At 38.2% G+C, this 25,822-nt stretch overlaps 1 protein-coding gene across 1 annotated transcript; it reads left to right on the plus strand.

The window, feature by feature from the left end:
• Positions 1–1,290: 1,290 nt before the first annotated feature.
• Positions 1,291–24,974, plus strand: LOC306951483 (uncharacterized protein C8orf48; the record flags this gene model as incomplete). The annotated part of the gene is made up of 6 exons (XM_079541986.1): positions 1,291–1,540; positions 2,646–2,771; positions 9,627–9,859; positions 12,043–12,195; positions 14,016–14,106; positions 24,916–24,974. 6 exons carry the CDS (start codon positions 1,291–1,293, stop codon positions 24,972–24,974), a joined length of 912 nt encoding a protein of 303 aa, XP_079398112.1.
• Positions 24,975–25,822: the final 848 nt, after the last annotated feature.

Here is a 25,822-nt window from a genome sequence, read left to right on the forward strand (position 1 = left end):
AGGGGAGATTCAGGCTGGACATGAGGAAGTATTACTTTTCAGAAAGGGTGGTCAGGCACTGGAATGGATGCCCAGGGAGGTGGTGGAGTCACCGAGCCTGGGGGTGTTCAAGGAAAGACTGGATGTTGTGTTGAGGGACATGGTTTAGTGGGAGCTATTGGGAATAGGTGAATGGTTGGACTGGATGATCTCTTAGGTCTTTTCCAACCTTGGTGATTCTATGATTCTGTGTGAAAAACTTCCTCCTAATATCCAACCTAAACCTCCCTTGTCTCAGTTTAAAACCATTCCCCCTTATCCTATCACTATCCACCCTTGTAAACAGATGTATCCCCTCCTGTTTATATGCTCCTTTCAAATATTGGAAGGCCACAGCGAGGCCTTCCAGGAAGCCTTCTCTTGTCCAAGCTTAACAGTTAATGAACACCAAAGTACAGTGGCGTAGCTGAACTTCAGGGTGATGATTCCTTTGTTTACCCACTTTCATCACTCTGGGGTTCTGTTTTTTCTGATGGAAGATCCACAGCTGTCGCTGCTGTAAGTATCTTTCCAAAGGCATGCCACCCATTTATTTGTTCTCCTTATGAGATCAGGAGAAGAAATGGGTTGAAATTATTTAGGAGAGCTGTTAGGTTCAAAGGGAGAATGGGTAGTGAATCACTCTAATAAAAAAAGAAAAGAATAAAGCTTTAAAGCTTGTCAGTTATGTGGCAGGTACCTGTCTGAGGTCTGTTTTATTCCTTAAACTTTGTTCTGGAGAGCTTTTTTTTTCCTATGCTGTGAGCATGGCTATCTTCATTTTGAGAACATTAACAGGCTTGTGCTTATTTTCTAGCATTCTAGACAAAATCTAATCTAACTAAGGAGAGTTTGCTTTTTTGAGAGATGGGAGGTTTAATCTAAGAAAAACAAAATCTGTTTTTAAAAATCACCTTTGTTTTCATGAATGACTGAATTCAAGTGTTACCTGTAATTCATTGCATTCAAACTCAAAAGGAATGCTCATCAAAATTCATTGGCATTGCTTGATGGTAATTGTTACTGTATGCTTACCCAGCAGATTTTAATGATGCGTTACTTTGATCAGCAGTAGTGCTTTCAAGGGTGTTGCATTGATGTAACATATTAAGTAGTTATTCCATCCACCTGTTTTGGTGGCTAAATAGGATTTGAGCTGAGCTATAGTGTTTGTCCACATATTCCCCATAGCTGTAAATAATTCAGTTGTTCTTCCTGTGTAACTGAAATTGCAATATGCTTTTATTCTGTTTTTATTTGTAGTGTTACACCATGACTACTACCTCATCAGATGGCTCTGGTGACTGTGAAAAGCAGCAGAAGGAATTGAGCCAGAGTTATGCTAGCTCTGTCCTCGACTATTCAGAAGACACCTGGGAACCCTTCAGTGAGGAAGAAATAGCCTCCTGCCGGCATGAGAGCAAATCATCTGAATTGTACTGTTCCACAGAAGATACAGAGCATTCTGGTGTGTTGGATCCAAGGGAAAGCATGTTGTGGTTGGCAGGCCAAAGTCATACAGGTATGGAGCGCTTACCATACTTCAGACCTACCACAGCTTTAGATCTGGGCACTGGACACTTGAATTTGCAAAAAAATGTGAAAACTGAATGGAGTATAGCCTTGGAGATCAGTGCTTAAAAAAGCTGAAAAAGATTATTGTTGCTGTGATGTCTTATTCATGCTACATTTCTATAATTGAACAGTGTCTAATGGATTAGATTGAACAGTTTGGCTTGTAAAAATTAGTTTTTACAAATGATGGGGTTTATTAAACCTTTTTTTCTGGATATACAACAACATTTTGAAATGGTTCCATGTCTAACCATTGAAAACCTTGTTTTTGCCATCCAGAAGAATGTGCTTTGTTTGCGGAGGTGCTTTCAGTAAGTGCTACCACTTTGTATCTTCATGAGGTTAATATTCCATGAAATCATGGAGTTGTCTGAATGCTACTTGTTAAATAAAAAACCAGGGAATAACACATAGAAAAAATATTTTGGGAAGTTGGTAGATTTCTGCAGTTGATACCTTATAGAGAGCGGCATATATAAATAACTATGTAAAACCTATACGCTGATGTCTCCGTTACCTTCTATAAGCCTACTGAATTTGCTATTGCTATCCTGAAAACAGATTAGAGAAGACAGCCAGTGTCTGGAGCCATGCCGTACTTACCTCTCTGTCAGTGGCACTGATTTTTCAGACTTCTTCAGTCTTTCATCTTTTTCAGATTCAGTTCACCTATGCTCCCATGAGTATTTGTGCTGCCACAAAAGAAGGGCCTATGTGGGCCTTGATCGAGGTTAAGTTAGCACTGCAGACAAGATGGAATGTGCCACTCTCTTCTTTCCAGCTTATCCTGTAATCTTTCAGTGGAGTGATTAGAAATGAGCAGTGAGATATTTCAATGGGACAGAAACTTCCTTGGTATTTCAGCCTGAAATTGTTGATATAAATGGTAAAGTCCTGTGGCTCGAGGCTTCTTTTTCAACACTGGGGAAAACTCAGCCATATTCTAGTGAAGAATTTGCCTCTTGGTTTAGTAGTCTTGAGGTTTTTGTTTTGTTTTTGTTTTTGTTTTACAATATATGATCAAATATATCTTTTTTTTTTTTCCATTGTAGAAGAGCAGTCTGAAGTAGTTGATTCTGCAGCTGCAGAAAGAGATTTCATTGGAAAGTTGATTGATGTCCTAAAAAATAAGGAAGCTGGCATTAAACAAGATAAATTCGTCATCAAAACTCATGCTGGTGAGTTCACTAACTTAGGTAGAGTTGATAATTCTTCTTTTGACAGAAGAAGGGGATCAGAATTCTTAACTAGACTAAAGATAAGCCAGGTAATTAACCAGACTCAATTAGCCAGGTATATAAAGCTTCTCTTTTCTGCTTTCTTGGAAGAAAAAAACAAAACAGTATGTCTGCTGTAACACATAGGTTTGCTGCTCCTGATGCAGAGACTTTTACTGCTAATGTGTTATTACAAGGTGTGGATAAATCTGCAGAAATTTAAAGCAGGGATAACTTTTCTTTAACTGTAAAATCTCAATTTTACTGGACTGGTTTTTTTCTCTCCAGCTGTATAGGTGCTGGGGTGTGTTTTCTCTTTAAAAATAAACATGCTTTCAGAACAGGTGAAATATTTTCACCCTGCAGATCGTCTGTGTTAATTACTGAATCGCCGGTTGGCTGTTTTACATAGGTCGCTCCTAAAGTAACGCCTCCTATTTATTTCCATGGAAATGACAACAGGTACAAAGACCACAATCACACTATCTAACAGAGCAAATTTTCAGCTACCAAACAGTTTTTCAGTAAGTCACCAGCGTTAGCTAATTCATGCAGGGGAGCTAACTGTGATGCTCTTTATTTCATGGTGTCACAGTTATGCGTGACTGTCTTTGTGTTGCTGCTGCTGAAATGAAGCACCCACTCCTCACTGTGTTGACATCCTCTGTTTGGTCTCTGTAAATCTTCAGCATGCATCAGTGAATGTCAGTGAGTGCAGTTTTTTCCACAGAGGAATTCAGTGACACACCTTGGTTTCATATGCACTTCCACGTCAGATGCCATTCTGTCAGGCTGCCCCTCTGCTGTCATCTGTCACACAGCAGAATGTGATGGAACGTTGATGGGAAGGCTTAACCTTTACTGCCATACCACCAATATCTTATTGTTGATGTAATGGGCCAAAATAATAAAATAGGAGGCCTTACTCACAAAGAAGCCCTCAGAGTTCCTTTTCTAAGCTGCAGGAGGCAGCAGGGCTCCAGCTTTGGCAAGAACAATAGAACAACTTCAACCAACACAATGATGTAGTGTGTGGAGGAGGAGTGGGGAAGAGAGGAAAGGAGGAGGCTTTTTGCATGCACTGGTTATGCAAGGAAATGTGAGAGCAGATGGTGGGATGAAAGTACTGCTCAAATCTCTCTAAAAAGTGGGTCAGAGATACTATTTTTAATTTAAAAAAAAAAAAAAAGCAAGAAAGTTGTAGTTGAGCAAGAAAAATAATTGAAGCAGGGTATCTTCCTTTGTGTGTATGTGGGGAAAAATATCCAAAGTTTTGTAGGTCTGCTCTAAGACTGATAAACCAGGTCCAGGTACTCTGCATAGAAGCATCCTGAAACTCCCCATACACCACAGGGGAACATGCCCTGAGATCATTCTTACGCTTCTCTTAATTGCATAGCTCATTCACAACAGTGGTGACTCAGTGTTATGAGTTCCTAAGTCATCTTCAGCTTTTATCTTTCTGTTATTGGGTTTCTTCATGGAGTCAAGTGTAAAGTAATGTACATTATTTTTAGTAGTGAGGCCTCTCCTGGTGAGCTATGCTGAGATAATCTTCCTAAAATACCTCAGAGTCTCATGATCGATAGGGAAACTGAAGAGAACCTGCTGAACTCAGATTCATTTAACAAATTATAAACAGCAATGTAGCATTAGGAATGTTTTAGGTCTCTACAGGGTTTTCCATGAAAATTGATTGGCAAGACTTTATCCTCTGAATTCTGCTCAAAGAAACGTTCTGTCTTCAGCTTATGGGCTGTGGGCAGGTATAGGCAGGCTGGTGGCTGAGTCTTTTAGCTCGAGGTGATGTGTAAAATGATGCATTGCTCTCTATCTGTGCTCTCCCTGATCATCGAAGTAGTTCAGCACTCTGGATACAACGTGCCTCCTCGCTCTGTCAATATGAAGGTTCGTGCTTAAGCTTCATTTGTATGAAAGCAATGCTGGCACGCAGTGGACAGATTATCCCCAAATTATCATCGTCGATATTTAGTCTACTTTTATTAGAAAAACAAAGTACACAGCTAACATACATACAGAATAAGCACAGCAGCTTCGGTATGCTGATACCTATGGATGTCTCCTCTTCTTTGACTTAATTCAGCACTCAGTAGGCTCTGAGCCCCTTATTATTTTATCAACTTGGTGTCGTCTAAAGCATAATAGAAAGTGAGATCTCCTAGAGCTCGGCTGCTGCACAGTCAATTCCCCTCTGTAAATTTAGCAAAATGAATGCTGTATGCACTGAATATGCATGTCACTTTTGAATTCATCTATGAGTAATAAAGCAAGAGGTTTTGTATCTTACTATTGATACAGTTAAATGAGGAAAATCTTGCTTTGCGTATAGGAATGCCCTGGAACATCAGTCTTGTTTTGCTAGATTTATTTATGGCTTAAAAGAAGAAAAACCTTGATGCTTGCATCAGGAGAAGTGAGGAAGTTTTTACTGTAACTGTTGCTTTCTCTTCCTTGGACCTTTACTTCAGTTGTGTAGCAACTAGTTGTTAGAAAAATGCATCAAAAAACCCCGCCCTATTCTTCTAAGTCTCCAAGTCTCTCAATTATTCTGAAGACAGTTAATCATCTTTGATATTTACTACAGGAAACCACAGTTCTTTGGTTCATGTATGTCTGAAAGTTCAGGTGGGGCTTTTTAACAGCCTGGCTTGTGCTCCTATTGAGAGATTCACACTTAAATTAGCTTGTAAGATGTTTGTGTTAAGTGCTTTGCTTGTTGGGGTTTTTTTATGCAGTGTTACCACTGTACTGCCGCCAGCTAAAGTAAGAGTTTTGGTAGTGCATGTTATTTAGAGGTACAGAAGTGTTTGAGCAGAACTAGGCAGCTCTGTGGCTGAAATACTAAAATGCAGGATGTCAGTCAATTTTGACAACTTAAAGTACTCTGCTTATTGTGGTACTGGTATCAACACTGGGAAATCTAAAGGTAAGAAAGTCTAAGGTAGATACAAATAGCTGCAGTTTGTGGTGTTTGGGTGAAAGGTGCTGACATGTGTGCATAGGTGAGTGCACTGAGGGAAGCATAAGGATTTGTTTTTCTGTATTAATTTTTGCCAGTTGCCCAGCTACTTCTTTGAGTAGATCTAGTGTGTGTGTGCTTTGTGAACAAATTTCCAAGTGTCCTAGTGTGTAAATTGGCTCAGCAAATAGTGTAAGTAAAATAGTGAAATAGTAAAAGTATTTGTTAAAGTAGTAGTAGTTGCCTATAAAAGCTGAGGGAGCTGTAACTATTCTGTTTGCAGGAGGGAGCAGGTACCCATTGGTCTTTGCTGGCTCGTTTTTAATCCTGTGCTTGTTGGCACTTCATCTTCCTGCTTGGTAACATGCACGAGGTGTGGGACTCCAGCAGGCTGAGGCCCTGGCGTTTCAGAGTTCTGTCTTTTCATCCACCAATCTGTTAGAAAAATTTGCTATTCAGTAGTAAAATAGCATTGATACAGGCCAAATGGGGAAATTCCAACCAGCAACGTCCATGTGGGAATTGAGAAAGAGTTTCTCTGAGAAATATGAATTCTGTGAGATTTTGTTGTTGGCTCTTATAATGATTGTTGAGTGGAAACTGAGGAAATCCTGCACTGTGCAGGAGAACATAGTTGGCTTTGAATTCATGTTTCTGTTAAATAGCTTGGTTTATCAGATGGCTTGTTATCAGTGTTATGCTATCTGAACAAATCTTTTGAAACTTATGCTTGCTGATTGGGCCATCAGTGTGTTAATCTGAATTGCTATACTCTATCGCATGAATGCAGTTTAGGTAATTATGAGGATATTATCTTGTCGATCTTACTGAGTAGTAATCAGTTACTGACTTTCACAATTATCTCTCCTTTATCCATTCCACATTTTTTCTTCTTACAGTAGAAGACGGTAGGCATATTGTTGTTATTATGCTTTAGGTTTTTTCTACTTAATCAAAATTAGGCATCAAAGATAAAGGAAACCCAGGAAAAGAAACAGTAGGTTTCTTTCTTTTTTTTTTTTTTTTCCTCCATCACTTCTGTAGATTTAAAACCTTATCCTTAAAAATGTAGTTGCATACAGGAAGTAAAATCTATGTAGGTCATTTAGTTATAAGGCTCGTGCCAGGTTTTATAATGTAGATGTGGAGATTATTTTATCTGCAGTGGTGAGATACTGACTGCTTTTATCAGAGCAGCTTGTTGGTTCAGTTTGTGCTTTACTTTCTAAACAGCCTGTGCTTTGTTAGCCTGTGTCTGTGTGATACATGGTTCTCATTTGATGTCTGTTCTGGTGTCTGGTTTTGTTCTTTTTAACACCTATCCCTTCCTTATCCTCCAAGGAAGATGGTACGGAATGCACGACTGGGGGCAATGAAGCATCAGCAAAGCATGCTTCTGGAACAATAATTGGCATTGGCAGGTATTCTCAATAGACAGATATACAATGACATTTAAATCTGCCACCACAAATGGAGATTGAGCATTCAAGCATGTCTAGTCCAAAGATGGAAAAGAGAGAAAGACAAGAAATGGAACTGAAAACCAACTGGTTTCAACATGGGTCCTGTTGCGTAAATCTCACTTCCTTCAGCAGAAGAACAGACAAACCTCTTTTACCTAGAAGAAAATCTGAAAGTCTAAATAGTTATTATGCAGTTAAAATACTCTTCTTTTTAATTCTTCTCCCTGAATTTAACTGTGTGCTTACTTCTCTTATCACTTTTGGTTCTTATTTCTGTAAAATCGTAGTCCTGGATCTTTGAACATTTCTATTCCCTTGGAGTTTATTTACTGATAAAGTTTAAATCTTCCTCTTCTCTTTGCTAGCGTCTCTTCTAATGTCTGTATGTGTCTATGAGCAAATGGGTGGATGCCTGGCAGCACAATTAATGTGCGCATTATTAGAAACCAGTTCTTCATTCAAGTGCACTTCGATGTGTCAGAAGAAACTTCACGGAATGAGTTAGTCTGGTATTAAATTGTCACAAAGTATTCAGCAACCCCATGTATTTTACTTGGGCATTGAAGTTCTCAAGTTAGTATTTTTAATTGATTTTTTTTTTTTTTACCATCACAGTAATGTGTTCATTTTTTTATTCAATCTCTGTGCAACATAGGTGAATACGTATCTGTTTTTTAATATAGTTAAACCAAATACTGGTGCATGTCTTACATGGTTTTGCAAGGAAGATGATCTGATGGTGTTTACCTGTGCAAACTTTCACGATCCTCCCCAAGGAAAAAAAAATATTAAATTGCATTTTACAGTACCAGTAGTTCTTATTCATCCATCTATGAAGTATCACTGTGTCGTTAGTGGATTCGATACACCAGCTTGTAAGGAGGAATAAATTGCTGTATGATGATTGATTTTTGAACTGTGACAGTTGCACTTAACTCACACATTTTCCATGTCCATAAGGCAAAGCTTACCGATTTCCACTCTGCTTAGTCTTAACTGTGGATCCACTTAATCTTCATAAGGATTGAGTGCATTTCTGAAGACATGCCTGGCTTCCTTATGAAATTCCACTGCCATGGCTTGCCTGCTTCAGGTGCCATTAATCACAGCATTTTTAGGAAGTGTTTTATGTTTATGTTGTTCATTGTTGTAAAGACTTGTGTTATGGTTATGCCAAGGTGCATTTAAGTACAGTTTAAGTACATTTAATGAGTTTAATGACAGTGTGCTGGTTGTCACAGAAGCACCCTGAAATATGCAGTGCTTGTCCAGAAAAAGTAAAATTGAATCTAAGGAAAATTACTGACAATGAGTGGAACATGTAATAATGAAAGATTGTTTAAGTGGTGTACTCTGCGTTTGAGTACTTAAGTCAAAACAAACCGCATTTGTAGTATTATGGTCTGCCTTCCTTTTGGCTGTCAGAGTGCGGCTCTGAGAAGGGAGTACTGTGTTAGCATTAGCTATATGCAGAGGCATCCATCAGACTTCTAGTAATGATTACTGTATTTGTTTGGTTCCCTTGCTCCTCATTTCATTATAGACAGTCAAATATTTCACCGAGCTTCAGAAGTTGCATATAAAAAAACGAAATTAGTGTTATAAAGGTAGAGAAATAGAATTCCCTCTTTAAATAGTTGAAAAAATGGTATCTCTTAAGATCACGTAGTACAGCCCAGCGTTGTTATGTGCTTAAGCTCATGAAATAATGAAATTGCAACATCAAAAAGCTTACTCGTGTTGGTTTCTGTATTGATTGGCTCTGTTTAAACAAGTGGAAAATCTCCCTTGAAGCATTGTGTGAAGTTTTAAATCCATCCCTGAATGCCCATCTGAAATGAAGTCTGTTTAAGTTTATTATTACACGTCATTGGCAAAGGAGGAGATAAGAGTGAAAGATCTTGTTTAAACAAGGTCATATTAAAGTTTCTTAAGGGATCATTGAAGCCTGAGAGGAAAATACTTTTGAAGTAATTGCATTTCCTCAGGAAAACAAAACAAAACAACAAAAAAACCCCCACAACTATGGGTTGTTTGAATTGTTTTCCAGAGTTCCTGCAATAGCCTCTGATTCAATACTTGAAAAGTAGTACTAGATTTACTAATAACTTTATGCAGTACCATTAGGTGGTATAAATCTTTAGGGTTCTTATCTTTTCTCTTTGGAGACTATTCAGAGGCATCTGTTATGTAAGTGCCTGCAGTTGTTATCCAGATTCTGGTTTAAATTGTTATTACTGTTATTACAGTCATTGCTTCCAGGCTTGACATTGGGTTTGTTTTTTATTAAATAGATAATATGAGGTTTCACAGATAGAAGACCAGTAATTCTCTTCCTCTGTTGTAATAATTGACACTTTGTTTTGTTAACAGAAGTTACTGAGTTATCAGAGGAAGAACTGGATGCTCTCCAGTCTTTTTGCATCATTAAGATAAGGAGGGTGCTGCAGGAGCTGATCTCTAAGCAGGCAAGTGGTGGCAAGTCAAGAAAGCAGCAGCGTGGGTTCAAATCAAAGGCATCAGAGGCAAGTGACTTGAACTGCATTGTTCCCCATCAGCTGATGAACAGAATCCGTCTCAAAAACATCCGGGAGACCATTAAACAGGTACTGCGTGTGGTGGTAGCAGTGGTGGAGATTTGGGATGATCAGTTACTGCAGTCCACTGTATGCCCCAGAAGCCTTGTTTTTTGGTTACATTTGCACTTGTTACTTATGGAAGTATTCTGTATATTGCTAGATTATGTAGCCTTGTTAGCTCTAGTACTGAAAGTATTTCAAAAGGCACAAGCCACCTCCTGCCCCCAGCTTTCTTCCCTTTAGATATTAGTAATATTGAAAATTAAAGTATGTCCAATAGAAACTTGGTTTCCTCAGTTCCTTTATTAAAAATCATTTACATCATCTTTATACAGTTTGATGCACTTTTCTTTTTCACCAGCCCAGTATATTCTCCCCCTCTGTCATAGGCAGATCGGCATTCTGATACAACTCTTCAACTCTGCATCTGCCCAGAGGGTTGAGGCTGGTAGTATTTGGCAGAGATACTTGCATTCTCACTTTGTGCATGTAGATGGATTGGAATATGTGCTTATAGCAGTCATCACCTACAGATGCCTTTACTCATAAATCTGGGCTTTGGCAAATGCCTGTGCCTTGCTTGAAATTGGTACTGAATGTCTGTATTTGCCAAAGTGTTTCTGATTTAAAAAAAAAAAAAAAAAAAAAAAAAAAAAAAAGCTTTGAATATCAATTATGGTCATTTATTTTACTTTCATTCTATCATATGTGCTGGTTTTAATCTGTTGCCATACAGCATAGCAAAAGTGACTGACATATTACTCTGTTAGCTGGGTGAGCAGGATAGAATACTTTTAAGTCAGTTCTGGCATAATGATTCTTTGATGCTACCTGCTGAAATCTCAACCAAAATAAATAAGCAACCTACATTCTTTTATTCTATTAGCATTAACCAACCCACCATTCTGTAGAATTCTTGTTGCCTTTTCATTTGCACTACAGTGTAATAATGCATTTTTTAGGGAAAGTGAATTTGATTGCTATGTCTACTTCTGTGTTTATACCACCATGTAATAGCACTTTTATGCAGAGGAAGAGAAATCAAGTTAGAATACAGAGGCTTGAGATGTGGGACTGATTCCACTGCTCTTGCAATAATGCCTTAGGCCTATATAACAAGATGGAATCTCTGTAAATAAAATCAGATAAAAATTATTGATTATTCATAAACATATTGGGATTTGTGTAATGTTATTAAATATGCTCAAGGTTTCATGAAGAATAAACTAACAAATTAGTACCATTTATTTTTACAAAGAGAACTGCTAATAAAATTTTGTTTGTATTCTGCTTTAGAGTTGCATGTAGATGTTTGAACCAATTGCTTCAGAATTTATTTTCCTCTTAAAATTTGTAGAGATATCGTAACCTCCATGGCTTGTACTTGAGGCCTTATGTTTATTATCAAAGAGGTTCTCAACAACAGCTTTGTTACAGACAGGCTGTTGCATTGGCAGAATTATTGCTGATTAACAATGGCTGTTACTCAGTTGTGATGATCAAGTCTTTGTACTCTTAGCTTGCTGAAAACACGGGATAAAACACATTCATTTAACTTAATTGAGCCTTCAGGAATTAATGTATTAGCTGTTGTGGAAGGCTGGATATCATGCACAGACTAGCTCTCTGGAACATTAATTACTCATCAAGCAAGAGTAACTAATGGCTGGTGGTTCTCCTAATGTATTTGACACTAACAAAGTATGCAGAGATTACACTGGTGAAATTGAAGTTAATCCACCCATGACTTATCTACTTAAAGCATTTTGTTGGCTGGTGTAACTGCTCACAGACATGATAATTTGCAGTCATAACTTTTTTTGACTATTATAGTTAAGGTAGAAGAAATCAGGACTGTGTACACAGCCTCAAGTGTCAGGGAAACTTTTCCTGTTGCAGAAGAACTAGTGCAGTACAGTTCAGTACTGTGGTTCTGAGATACAGATAATTGTAAATGAAGCTGTCTATGTTTTCAGTGCTGGAGAGGGCAATACGTAAGGAAAAGCGAATATATTTAGTGTGAAGGCTTTCAGACAGACTTATCAAGATGACATAGTAACAAAGACTATGGAATTATTTACAGCTGCCTACAAAAGAAAATATTTGTCTTTAGATGCTGTCTATATCTGTGTTTTTATTGGTTATTTTTAATGGAGTAGCCATCTTGCTGGGACAGACACTGCTCATTGCATCAAAGTCTCATCCTTCAGGTGACAGAAGCTCAAGTGCACAAATCTTCACTGTGCCCTGACTGTAAGAAGAAGAAGGCAGAGCTAGCCAAAATTACTTTTCTCAGACAGAAGAAGATACTAGTGGAAAGAGCTCTACTCCGGGAAAAATTAGAAGAACAGATTTACTCCAGAGTAAGCAAGTGTATCACGTTTTTTTTGGTAATACTTTGGTACTTACTATAACTAAAGAATTCTTAAGCCAGATTTTGCCCTAGTTTATAGTAATGTAATCAAATTGATCTGAATGCTGTACAGTTCGGAATGGAACTTGGCTCCATGTTGTTATGAAGCCATGAGGCTAGCATGCTGATCAAGTAATTTAAGCTTGCTTGATTCATATAAGCTGAAGGTCTTTTCCATGATGTCCTGCAAGTGTTTTGGGTACATTTTGATTAGTTGCCCGCAGTTTTTTTGATGGATTATCCAAAACAAAATGGCAAATAACAAAATGATGTAGGAGTTAGCTCTTCTCATTCTCGTCTTTCTCCAAATCCTTTGCCTTAAGAATTGCTGAATAAGATACTGCAATGTGCAATGGATTTTATGGAGGCTGAGGCAGCTTGCTCCTTACAGTCTGCTTCTAAGGCTTTTTCTTAACCATGACAGGGATGTGATTTTTTGTGGGTTTTTTTTTTGTTTGTCGCTTGAATATGATAACACTGGGGAAGTGAATTTGAAGAGAATTTGACTTTCTGCAAAGATACAGCCTGAATGCCAAAGTTTTCCTGTTACGCTGTTCACAGAAGCATAGATACACTTGCTTTGTGTGTTCCCAGGTTCTAAGTTGCAGTGATATCAGCTTCAGAGTAGAGCTTTTGCTTTTGTACCTGCCTGTGCATATTGATTTTTTTTTTTTTCTGGTGATGTATGTTTTTGTTTTTTCCTCAGAATTGACTTAGTTTTGCCAGGTGACTGTCCCTTCTTCCCAGCTGAATATGGCAGAGGGAAAAAGTAAGGCCTTAATTAAAAATCTGTGGGAACTTAGAGAGCTGGAGGGGAAAACGTAGCTTTGCAGCAAGTCTTCTGTTCTCTTTTCAGAAATACTTTGTGTAACGTGTCACAGCCACATTCCTCTAAGAGTTCTGTGTTTCTGCATATACTGTGATAGACTCTGGAAATGACTGATCTTTACCATTTTCTGCAGATGTGGTGAAACTTCTTTAAAGTATTGTCTTCTCAATGCTAACATTCATGCATTGTAGTTACACAATCTATTCCAGAAGGATTTTCTTTAATGTAAGCTGGAATTCATGGAATCCCTGCCTGTTCTGTGGCTTCTTCAGGATGCTCTTTCTCAAGGAAGAGTTGTACCACTTCTTGATACAGAGTGAAACCGCAAGCAAGTTGTTTCTGAGCAAAGGATAGAAATGGCTCTCTGAAGCTCCGAAACTTTTTTCTGTGTTTGTGAGCAGATTGGGAATTAGTGGACTGTACCACACATTCCATTTTTTCCTAATAATGCTGGCCTCCTGATTTTTATTTTTATTTTTGCATCCATTTTATCTGCAGTTGAAATTTGAGAACTTCAGTCTCAAGTCAGGCTTCATTTTTTGCATTTTTTTTCCTTCTCTGAAAAGGGCAGCAGATTTTTTTTCTTCACGTCTGTGGGGAAGAAACCATTGGGGAGCAGCTGGGGTAGTGTATGAGCTCCACAGTACTATCGAGCTCTTTGTCATCTATGTTGGCAGCCATCCACAGAAGGTAGAAGTGATGTGTGGTCTCTAGTGACCAGCATAGCTTTCTGCTTACATGTTGTATGGGCCAGATCACTGGCCACGTTGGTCAACAAAGTTTTTAAACAAGGTGCTTTAAAAATCCAGCAAAATTGGGATGATGGATACAGCCTACCTAGTTGCTCTTGAGGGACTGGATATAGTTTCCAGTGGCAGACCTATGATACAAGTACATGGAATCCAAAACCTAATAATTTTCATGTCCCCTTTTTATTTCAGGATGTGCTCACGCTTATAGGAGAAACACTCAGAAGCTTTCCTAAACTTTCAGAGGATCCCAGGAACTTATGGCAAAAGCTGAAAGGCAAAGGTCAGAAAACTTAAAGCCTGCAAATAGTAAACAAAACTCAAGGACATAAAGTGCTTGAAAAGTCTTCTGTGGGCAGCCACATACTGAATGCCAGCTATTGCGGATGTAACTTGTTTTGTCAGTGATGAATTGGGTGGAGGTTTAATATTCTTGCAGGTGGAACCAGATATACCCAGTGTGCTGAGGTCTGGGTTATGATTCAACTTTACACTTCCTCAAATGCAAATATTGTATTGTAATCCAGCTAGGTTGGCTTTTCAAATTATGAAAGCCAGCATTTTCTGTTATTAGTCTGACAAGTGATGAGGTTTTTTTTTGTTTTATTATTACAATTTTTTTGTTAGGATTGCTTGTGAGATATCAGAACTGCTTCCATCCATAAGAAAAATGATTCTGTTTTCTAGAGCAGGGAGGTGTAATTATTGGGTTTCTTTGCCTACTGACTTGTGTTGAATTGGAAGTGAGAGTCCCAAATGAAGGAGAAAAAGCAGGTTGCAAAGTAACTGTACAAAGAAGTAAAATGAAATGGGGTATTTATAGAACTGAAATAATGAGGCTATAACAGAAATTAATCTGTAACACTGAGGATGCCAACAGGACAAATGATAATAAATTAATCATAGAACCTGTCTAGGTTAGGTGTCTAGGAGGAGAAAATATAAGTTTAAAATGGCATAGGGTATCAAATAATATTTTTGGCAGTTTTTTAATATACTTTGGAATTTGTTGTAATTTTACAATGGTTTTCAAGATGGCAAAGACTATCTTTAAAGAATGCACCTGGATGGAAGTTGAGTATTCGGTATGCATCCAAATGAAATGGCTGGGGAGCTCAATGGGTTGGACAACAAAATCATTATCTTCACTGTAGCCTAAAAAGATACTTGCTGCTCTTTGAGTGCACCTCAGCTTTCTGATTATTGCTGACAGCAAGAGCTCATTGCATTGCTCATGCGGTGACCTTGTGGCCATTGGACTTTCATGAGTCACAGTTACTGACTCTCATCAGTCTCTGGTTTCTATGTAGTTAGATCTCTTGAAGGCTGTGGAAATCTTGAAGGAATATCCTTATCTATAAACAGAGTGCATAAGGGATATTGCTGCTTAATAAGAAAAATAGGATAACATTTCACTTTAAAAAAAAAAAAAAAAGCAAAAACAAAACACCATTTTAGGACAGGAATGTGAATTGTTGCAGTTATTTTGTATTTTATATCCTTTTAATTATTTTCTTAAATATGCTTATATTGTTTTTAAGAGTGCTGTTCAGCCTTTTGTTTTCATTTTCCTCAAGCCAGTGAAGAGCCTGAAAAAAAATGCTGGGCTATAGCTAGATAGACCCACCTATGTTAGCAGATACCTACATTTTGGTGCTTAAAAACCTGCCTTGAATGAATTGACCCTGAGGAGATTGAACCCCAAGTGAAAACATAATGCAACCCTAAATTCTTCAAAGCTAGTCCTCACTGCTTCCTTTGTGGTTTGTTCTGGATTCTTGTAAGCCAGTGGGTTTTGTAGTCCATTGAATGTTCCCTGAAAGGTGGCTTTAATTTTTAAATTGTCACTGCAGGTTATATAGCTACATACATAATGAGCAAGTTCCTGCTTGGTTTTTCACATTACTCTCTGATCCTTAGAAATGATTGAATCCCTTAAATCTCCTACCTTCTAATCTTTTAAGCCTATTCATTTTATATACACCATCTCTGCTCCTTATTTAGCTTTGGATTGCACTCTTGAATCTTGAGTTTCTCTTGAGTCTTTTGAAGTCTCTGGTGATCTGCATAGGCAAAAGGCATACAGTATTCCACAGTAATCTGTGTAGATCCTCATGAGGGATGTTACATACATAGAACTGGTAATCAGGAATAATTCTTTGAAAATGTGATTTTTTTGTTGCTGTTGCCAGTGAAAAAATCTTTCAGCCCTTACAAAAAGAATTTTGAGATTCTTGAAGATGGGCTGATTATTTCTTTAGGGGGAAAAAGGACATTTTGGTGTTTTGCTTTCAGTATGTAGATCTTTTTATGGGAATACTGAAATATTTCTGTCCAAAATATTTCTGTCCATCTTTCCTCAAACCTTTCTGTAAATGCATTGTTACATGAGTTATGCATTACTATTTGGTCTTGGTGTTTGACAACAATTGTGTCTGTAAAGTAGGGCTCACGTTTCCATCTCACAGGTTGTACTGTTCTGTTTGCATAAACGTCACAAAAGCAACTCAAGTAGCTCCTCTGAAAAAGTCAAAGCCTACACTGCCTATGTCTTTTGCTTGCCTTTTCCTACTGCTCACTGCAGTTATTTCCTTTGACTCATTGACCGAATGCTTGTCTTGTGTTTTCCTGTAGCAGCTACTTAAGGACATGAAATGGAATGAATGATCTGGATATCTCAATTTATTTCATAATCCTGTAGTGTCAAAATCCTGTAGGATTATTTCATAATAGTAATAATAATAATAGTAATAATAGTAGAGTAGTGATCCAAAAACTCTGACATGGTGGCCAATAGAAAACAACGAAAGTAAATTGTCTCTGCTCATAGGAGCTTCCTCTGTTGCACCATCCTCAGCAGTAGATTTCTGTTTTGATCCAAAGAAGCACTGTAGAACTATGTTCCAATAAATATTAATTAATATGTAATATAAAATATCCCTTGTTGGTACTTTCTGGGCATATAAGGAGTAATGTTGGATCAAGGGTGATTCATGTGTTAAACAGCTGTAGTACTGCAAGAAATTAATCTGCCTGCTGCTAGAAGTTCTGGAGCTTTTGCTTTCTAGCTTTCATGGTACACGTAGTTGTGTTATTTCATCTAAGAAATTATTGGTGATGTAGAACAGATTATCTCTGAACTTTGCACTAACTTGGAAGGGTTTTTCATGTATGCGTTGTTTTGTTTTATATATGCTGGTTTCATGTTGTTATTCTTTATTATTGACTGTGGATAAAATTATGTTCCTCCAATTACCATAGAAGTCAGTTTCTTATGGACTTTGGCAGTATGATTACCACTTTCACTCTCCTCATGTTTCTCTGTAGGAAAGCTGAAGCTGGCATCTAAGATCAGTCATTCTGTGGTCTTGTTCTCAACCATCTGTTGATGGTCTGGGGCATGGGACTTCATACTTGTTTCTCCCCAAGGATAAACTGCCATCTCACTCACAATAGTTTACTAACACTCACCGAACAGAAATGAAGCTTCATTGTAATTAACTTGCCTGGATATGGATTTCCAGATATCTGTGCTTTAGTCACCTGCCAGGTTACACCACAGCACTGTGAAATACATACTCACTGAATGTTTGAAGCTGGGAGGTCATCATATCCCTCGTGCAGGGCTATGTGGAGGAGGTGGGACCTGGTTCCACAGCTCCTGTAATGCTTACATTAATCTTGCATCTTTAAAGCTGTATTGGAAAATGAAGAGCTTCAGGCTCCCTGGGGACCGCTGCCTTTTCGTAAATCCATCTCAGTCATAATTCTGTTGCATGACAAGAATTTCTTCAAGAATTTCATGTTTTTTAAGCACGACCAATTTGATCAGGTTCCAAGAAGAGGGTCTGAAACCCTTTTGTTCGTACTGGGAGCTTGACAGCACTTTGATCTGGTGCCGTTGAGGACAAGTTGCTGTTGGAAGGGATCGTGTCTCACTGCAAAGCTGTTAAGTGACACAGGATGCAGATTCTTCTTCAGGAAAAATCTGAACTATCATTTTCTGTGCAGTTACTCTAAATCATATATGTGGGTGTCAGGAAGAGTGCTTACAGCTCTGTATATTTAAATATACATGTGTTCTCCAAATTGTGATTTATTACTATTCAATATGATTTTCAGAAAATGACTTTGTCTTCACTCAGTAAAAACTAACATAGGTATAATATGTGCAAACTGTAACAGCATGCAACAGTTAGTGTTCTAAATACCACTGTTTAGAAAAAGTATAAATGAATTAGTGAGTAATTGTAAATCCTACAGATACTAAGTTAGCAGTGTTTTTATGCAACCAGCTAACTGTTCCTTTTTGCCATGCAACTGATTCTGGAGCTCTTTGCCTGCACCAGCAGCAATGTGATCTGTGCGGGGAGAGGCTGGGAAATGAGGGGGAGTGTTTCCTTCTGTCAGTGAGGTACCAACTCCTGTCATTTGAGGGGTCTATAGAATTGGTCAAAATACCTTTAAAAAAAAAATAATTATCCAGCTTATGGGCATGGATATCCTTTGCTTATTTATGCCTTTATTTTGTAATAAAATAGTACTGTTTGTTCTCACATAGACTATCGTGTGATCCATAAATACGTTGTAAAGTATATCTGTAGCATGTAACAGATCCCTTTAGAATATTCTGTGAAAAATCATATCTTTAGTTGATCGCACTTTAAGAACATTTACATCCTTCATCTTGACATTTTTAAATAGAACATTTTTTTGCCTACAGAAGTTTACAGCATCATCACAGTATTATAGCTTGTTTAAAAATACATACAGCATCAGTGGTAATTGCAAGCAAGCTGTATACTTGAGCACGGATTTTCTTTGTAATTGTACATGTTTTATACCTGTTTAAACAATTACATATATTAGTATTACATCCACCACTTTGTTAGAAAATATTACTTATATGCTACTCACAATAGAGCTGTCATTTTTCTGAGACATATTGCAGGCTTTGAAAATAGAAACACACCATTGTATAGTTTGGTTTAAAAATAATTACAAGCCCAATTGAAAAAAAGAGTTATGTTAGGCTTGCTGTTGATAAGATAGGTTCCATTAACATCGGATGTCCTTAATCCACTTGTGGTTGGAATGCCTCTAGCACCTCTCAGCACTGGATGATCAATGAAAGAAAACACTGACTGACCACTTGCAAGCAAACTCAGGGCTTGAGCCTGCATGCATCTGTCACTGAAGGCAAAGTTCTTCAGTTATAGGCTTGTGGGGCCAGGCTGTTGCTTGCTGAATATCTATGAATCTAATTTACTTAAGGTTACAACTGGATTTCAAAATCTTCAGGTGGATGATTGGATGAGTGCAAGGCAGCACATCTCCATTGACTTGTTTCAGCTGTGTTGCTAGCGTTAACCAAAATCTGACCTCTTGCCCTCTGTGGGCTGATGGATTTTTGAAAAGACAGGAGTGACAGAGTTCAACTTTCTGTGTTAGTAATACAACAGAGATTAAAAATACACGTTTGTGTTGGTTTTACTTTGCACAAATGAGACTAATATATAAATATATATAATAAAGCCGTAGGAAATCTCCAAATTGCTAACAACTCTTATAAATGAGATAAAAGAAGGATATATTTGCTTGGAAATTTCATAGTTGGCATTCTTTTTATTATTTCTAGGTAATGCAACAATATTTTGTTGGATCCTTTTTTCTTTTTCTCTATGAAATGAGTTCAGGCGTGCTTTGAAAAATGCTCCTTTCGTGGTCTTTCTGATATTCCTCTTGTGCTTTCTGCAGTTTTTTATCTCTGAGTTTCCACTTGTGAAAACAGTAGGTTACTAGGGATGTCATTATCAAAGAGAAAATAATAATCAGCACTACTATCAGTGCAATAGTGGATGAGAGGGACCCCTCCAGCTGCTTATTTTCAGTGTCTCTTGTTGTGTTTAATTTAGCAAAGTTCTCATATTCTGTTGAGGCCAAAAGTGTGGGTACAGCAACTTCTTTGAACTTGGGCCTCATTGGGATTCAGTAGCTTTTCTCACTCAGTCCAAATTAATGAAGAAGCACGACCTATGGCTCCCTTGTCACCTGTGACATTCATAAGACAGTTTTCTCCTCAGGTTCTCCAGGCATAGATGAGGCTCAGAAGTTCTGTTTGTTTTGGAAGCCAGACAGTGTGGGAATAACAGTAAGTGTCACAAAGCTAACAGCAAAGGTCATCTATATCCAGAGTTCTGAAGTCAGAAACCTTTGTGTACTGCCCTCTTTTTTATTGAGAGGTGAGGGGAAGCTGCTTGCTTGACTGCCAGTTTGTGATCCTTTGTCTTTTTAAACAGCTAATTGAAGAAAATGAATTAATTTTCCAGAAACATTGTGGTAGCAGAGCTTATCCTCAGGCTTAAAAACAAACAAACAACCCACAAGGTCTGCAACAAGTGTAGTTTGTATCTTGCACGTGTGTTCAGTGAGGGTTTTTTTTTCCCCCCAAATATTCCTAAGAGATGTGAAATCAAAGGCAGATCTTTTTGCTGAGGGGTAGGCTTGGTTCTGCTAACATCATAGGCATTAACAAAAACAGCTACAAAGCAGCTCTGATGTTAATGAACAGGTTTCTTTTTTATATTATTTTTCCCTCTTCTTTGATATTTGCTCGCACGCTTGGCTTGTCCAGAGAGGATTTTGGTTTGGGAATTTTGTCCTTGGTATTAGGAGATGTCCTTGCTGACTGCAAATCTGGAATCTAGAAAAATGACCTAGGTAAAAAAAATGACATAGGATTAGTAAAGAGGTAAACTCCCCTACAGGCACTGAATTAATAATTCTGACACAATTTCACTTACATTTAATTTTGGCTTTGATACATGCTTTGTGTGACAAATCCTAAAATATATATATTCATCTGAGCACCTCTGAAGTTAAAAGAGCTGGTACAAGGAGGGGTTTACGTTGCCCTCTGCCCCTCATGGTAGTTCTCATCTTAAAGTTAAACCTGATGGGGAATAAGCCTGGCCCATTCTTACTGGTTTCTGCAGTGGCTCAGGGCAGTAGGTTTGGCCGAGGTTATTTTAATTTGAGGAGCTGTAAGCATTTTCAGAGCTATTTATTTCAAATAACAGATTGTTCTAAACCCCCTCCATCCCATTCCCAAATGCTTTGAGGCCAAAATTAGGTTTCAAAGATCGTGCAGCATAACTGTTTGGAGATGCTCTATTTGATAGGATGCAATTGTAATTCATCCTCTTTATCAAAAATCTGTGGCTCATCCCACTCAGGCTAGCAGAGAACTGAGTCTCTTTTGCTAATTAGCAGAGTTTTCAGCAGCACATTCTTGTTAGTAATAAAGACTGTTTACTATAAATTAGTATTCTGTTGATGTTAAAAGATGTAAATGAGCAGTTCTTGCCAGTTTGGAACAATATGTTCACACAGTCAAAAATAAATGCTGATTTTTAAAGAAGGTTTAACAGACAGATTATACTGTTGTTTAGGACAAAAAATACGTGTTTGTAAAGCTGATTGAAAGCTTTTCATTTAAGAAAACAAGTGCAACAGACCATAACTTTAATGAATGTCTACATGTTGTATTACTGACAAGGGGTATATAAGGAGATTATGAGCAATAGAATATTTTAGTGCTACCTTGTTATGTATTCAGCAGCTTTCTCAGGTAGCCTGAAGAAATAGCAAGAAAATAAGAAACTGAGTAAATGCCCTTGTGTTTGATGAAGTAGCTGTGTCCACCACCTACACGGAAGTCCAAGAGGGTGGAATGTCTCAGCACTAATGAAAATCAGATGATGATGTACTTGCCTGAATCTGTGTTTCATCTCATCTGTATCCACAGCTATCAGATTCCTACAGGGAAGAAGTGCAGTCATTAGACATCAGGTACTGCACAGTACTGTTCCAGAGATGTGGCTGGGTGTTAACTGTAATTCCATTTCAGAATCCGATACACATCTTCAAAAACAAAACAAAACTGCTTTGATTTTTAAGGTCTGCAAAGTATTACTTGGGCCTAACCTGCATTTGGGGAGAAGGAGGCTGCTTTTATGGACAAATCCCTGCTTCAGAACATATTGACTAAGGGTACAGTTTTGTGGTTCTTCTGTGCCATGAGTGACTGTGACCAAACCAATCAGTATCTGCCAGTAATACAAAATCATTAAGGCTGGAAAAGACCTCTAAGATCATCTGATCCAACTGTCAAGCCATTTTCACTAACCCTGTCCCTTGTGCTGTATCTACACATTTCTTGAAAACTTCTGGCAACGGTGACTCTACGACCTCCCTAGGCAGCCTGTGCCAGTGCCTCTCCAGTCCTTCTGAGAATTTTCCTGATATCCAACCTGAACCTCCCCAGTGCAATTTGAGGCCATTACCGGTTCTATCACTAATTACCTGAGAAAAGAAGCTGACCCTCCCCACCCCCACAGTCTCTTTTCAGGGAGTTGTAGGGAGTGGTAAGGTCTCCCCTCAGCCTTCTCTTTTCCTGACTGAACAATCCCATTTCCCTTAGCCTCTACATTACATCTGTGTTCCACATAGCTTTGTTGCCCTTCTGTGGATGTGCTCCAGGGCCTCAATGGTTTTCTTGCAGTGAGGGGCCTGGTACTGAATATAGTACTTGAGATGTGGCCTCACCAGAGCTGCGTACAAGGGTATAGTCACGTCCCTGCTCCTGCTGGCTGCACTATTTCTGATACAAACTGGAATGCCATTGGCATTCTTGGCCACTTGGGCACACTTGTGGCTCCTGTTCAGCTGGCTGTCAATTAACAGCCCAGATCCTTTTTCTCTATACAGTTTGCTAGTCACTCTGCCCAACATGGTCATAGAAGGAGAGGAGGGTGGTCGAGCAAGACCTGAATCTATGCTGGCTAGACCTGATCCTCTGGATCACACATACTTTGTCATATCATTCAAGATACTGTTCCATGACCTTTCCCAATACTGAGGTCAGGCTGACCAGTCTATAGTTCCTTCTTCCAATGATTTATGTAGTCAGGCATCACATTTGCCTTGTTTCCTGGAACCTCCCCAGTTGACTAGGACTGTCTTGGCAACCACTTCTTCCAGCTAGTTTAGCACCCTTGAGTGGATCCCATATGGCCATATGGACTTGTGACAGTCCAGGTAGAGTAGCAGGTTGCTAACTGTTTCCTCTAGAACTATGAGGGGTTTATTTTGCTCCCCATCCCTATCTTCCAGCTCAGGAGGTAATAACTGCTAACTCTCCTTTTTTGTTTATTTTGTTTATTTTTTAAACTTGTTGGGGTCAAAGATTGCTTTACCTCATTCCTTGATATTATTATATTTTTCTCCCAATGAAAGCTGTAGTGTCATTGAGAGCCTCACACTCTGCAGTAACGTGCTCTGTCTGAATCAGAAAAAAATACAGGGATGAAAAACTGAGCTTTTTTAATCCACTGTTGTATTTTCTGTCATGAATGCAAGAAACTCAGAGAGGTGGGAAGTAGGATTTCTTTCAAGCCAGCACACTGCCCAAACTGGTTTGAGCTTAGTAGCTGTTGTGATGTCATCTGGTTTGAACAATGACTGAATAACATGACAGTTTGTATGCCAGGCATAACTTCTTCAAAATCTTGCAGATGTAAGAGGAGTCTTAATCTTCACTTGTACTGGCTGAAGGCCTCCTCCCTAATCAAACTGGTAGAGTCCTAAACTAGTAAGGGCTGGAGAACTGTGAAGATTGGGGCATGGTGAGGCTGGAGAAATGGGTAGAGGGGAAGTAACACAAAGTTTAACGAGGGGAAATGCAAAGACATGATCCTGGAGAGGAATAACCTTATGCAAAGTGTGCGTTGATGGCCACCCAGCTAGGAAGCAGTTTTGCAGAGCCTGGGGACCTGGGGTTCTGGTGGATACCTAGCTGAACGTGAACCAGCTGCATGCTCAATGACACCCTGAGATGCATTATAAAGAGCATCTCCAGCAACCTGAGAAGATGGTTATTCACTTCTACACAGCACTGGAGAGACAACAGTAGCAGCAGTGGTAAATGTCATAGCATAGCTCACATTACAGTATCTGAGACTTTGGTTTCTGAAAAAGAGTCAAGCCTCTAGCATTATGTTTAAGTTTAGAGAGGACTGTTCACATTAGCTGTAATTGTTGTATTAAGTACACACACACTGAATGCATGTTTCAAGTTTCCAACAACTGAAGACTCATTGTCTGCATGTTCTCTTGGGGAAATTTTCCATTAAAAAGTACCCAAAGCATTCTTCAGTATCTATGCTCTGATTTAAATCAAACAGAGAATAAATTGTTCTTACATTGTTGGGTTGTTTGCATGTGTGAGTCATAAGTCTACAGTGTGTTTTGTCTGAGAATTATAAATATGCAAACTAGTATCTGAGGAATTTCCATTAACATTTAATAGCATATATTAGAATGGTTCAGGTATTTACAAAAGAAAAAAAAGTGATTTTTGGCCAGGAACAAACAGTGAACTGGGTTTGTTTGAACAAACTTTTAATGCTTTTAATGAAAGCATGTTAAAATATCTGTAAGCTAATTACATGGGTTTTGTCCTCACCTAGACACGTGCGTTGGCACTATGGCTCATATTTCCATATCTTTGTGTCTTAGCAAGCTAATATGTGATGTAAAGCAAAAGTTGGTATAAGCTCAGAAGGACAAAATTTGCTCCTCATTTTGTAATGTCCACGAGACAGCCGTTGCCTTTTGTTTGGTTTTCCAAGCTTGATTTCTGAAGGTTACATGCAACTTACAGGGGAGAAACGAAGGGCAAATTAGTGACAAATTAATCTCAAATGTTCTTGTGGTTATTGGTGTCTGTCAAATGCTGAATTATGAAAAGAAGAAAATGTTGATCATCAGCTTTTTTTTATTTCACTGAGAATCCTTGCCACTTTAAGTGGGCAAAACTTACCTCTCTGAAAGTGACTTGGTAATGAATAATGTTGTCACTAGTGTTGTTAATGAAAAGAATAATGAGAACTTATACTGAATTCTTAAAAGCACATAAATTCACAATGCTCATTTGGAGGCCAGACTTGCACTTGTATGGAGTTTTAGTTGCCAATGTTTTTTTTTTCTTTTTTTCCTGTTTGGATAACTGTTTTCTGATTCTTTGTTTCAGCTGAAGGAGTGACTGTGTTCTGTGAACATCTGGAATCATCAGCTTCATTGAAAGAATGAGGACCAGAAATTTTAAGTGAGGTACTGCAGTTTTGCTGTTTTAGTAGGAAGCCAATTGTTAATCTTTAGGTTAAGTCAGACTTCTTTCCTGTGACTTTCTGGTTTTATTCACAGAGGAAGAAAGGCTGATAAACACATGTAAACCAGTAGAAAGCGAGGTGATGTTATGATACTGTTCTCAAGTGAACAGAAAAGCATCTTTTCAAAGATCACTGACCTGAAACTATAAACTTACTCCTTGTGAATTAATATCAAAAATCTCTTTGATTCCAGGAGGAGGAGAATCTTTGGTTTCTATCTTGTGTGTCTCTTTCATGTACTCAAGCATTCAGAGCATTTTCAAATCAAATGCTGAATTCCTTCTAGCATTTCTATCATCTTTATTAAGTATTGGCTTTTTAATGTAGTTTTAGGCTTGCTTTCTTTCTGCCTTCAACTTGTAAATTTTTTGCTGCCTTTCAAATTGTATCTTCTGTTTTTATTGCATTACAGAAGATTGTGCTTCCTCTCTCCATATTTGCATCTTTTTGATGTGAAAACATTTGTATGAAATGTATCCATCATATACTAAACCTGATATGTAAATGATTCTTTTCCTTCAGAGCTAGAGTAGCAAGGCAATCTACTAATACATTTGTGCACAAAATTGCAGATGAAAGCTGGAGTGGGAGTGAGAGCAAATGAAAGCAGAGATGAGGGAGGAAGGAATGGAAGAACAGCAGAAGGGAGGAAGGGCTTCAGAAAGTGAGATATGGCAATGAGGAAGGACTTCAGAAAGTGAAGTGTAGCAGTAAGTTGCTACTTATTTTTCACTACATCATCTGTAAACTTCTATATAAGAAGAAGGG

Source organism: Tetrao urogallus (genome assembly GCF_951394365.1).
Source record: "Tetrao urogallus genome assembly, chromosome: 13".
In the NCBI taxonomy this organism is placed as follows: domain Eukaryota; kingdom Metazoa; phylum Chordata; class Aves; order Galliformes; family Phasianidae; genus Tetrao; species Tetrao urogallus.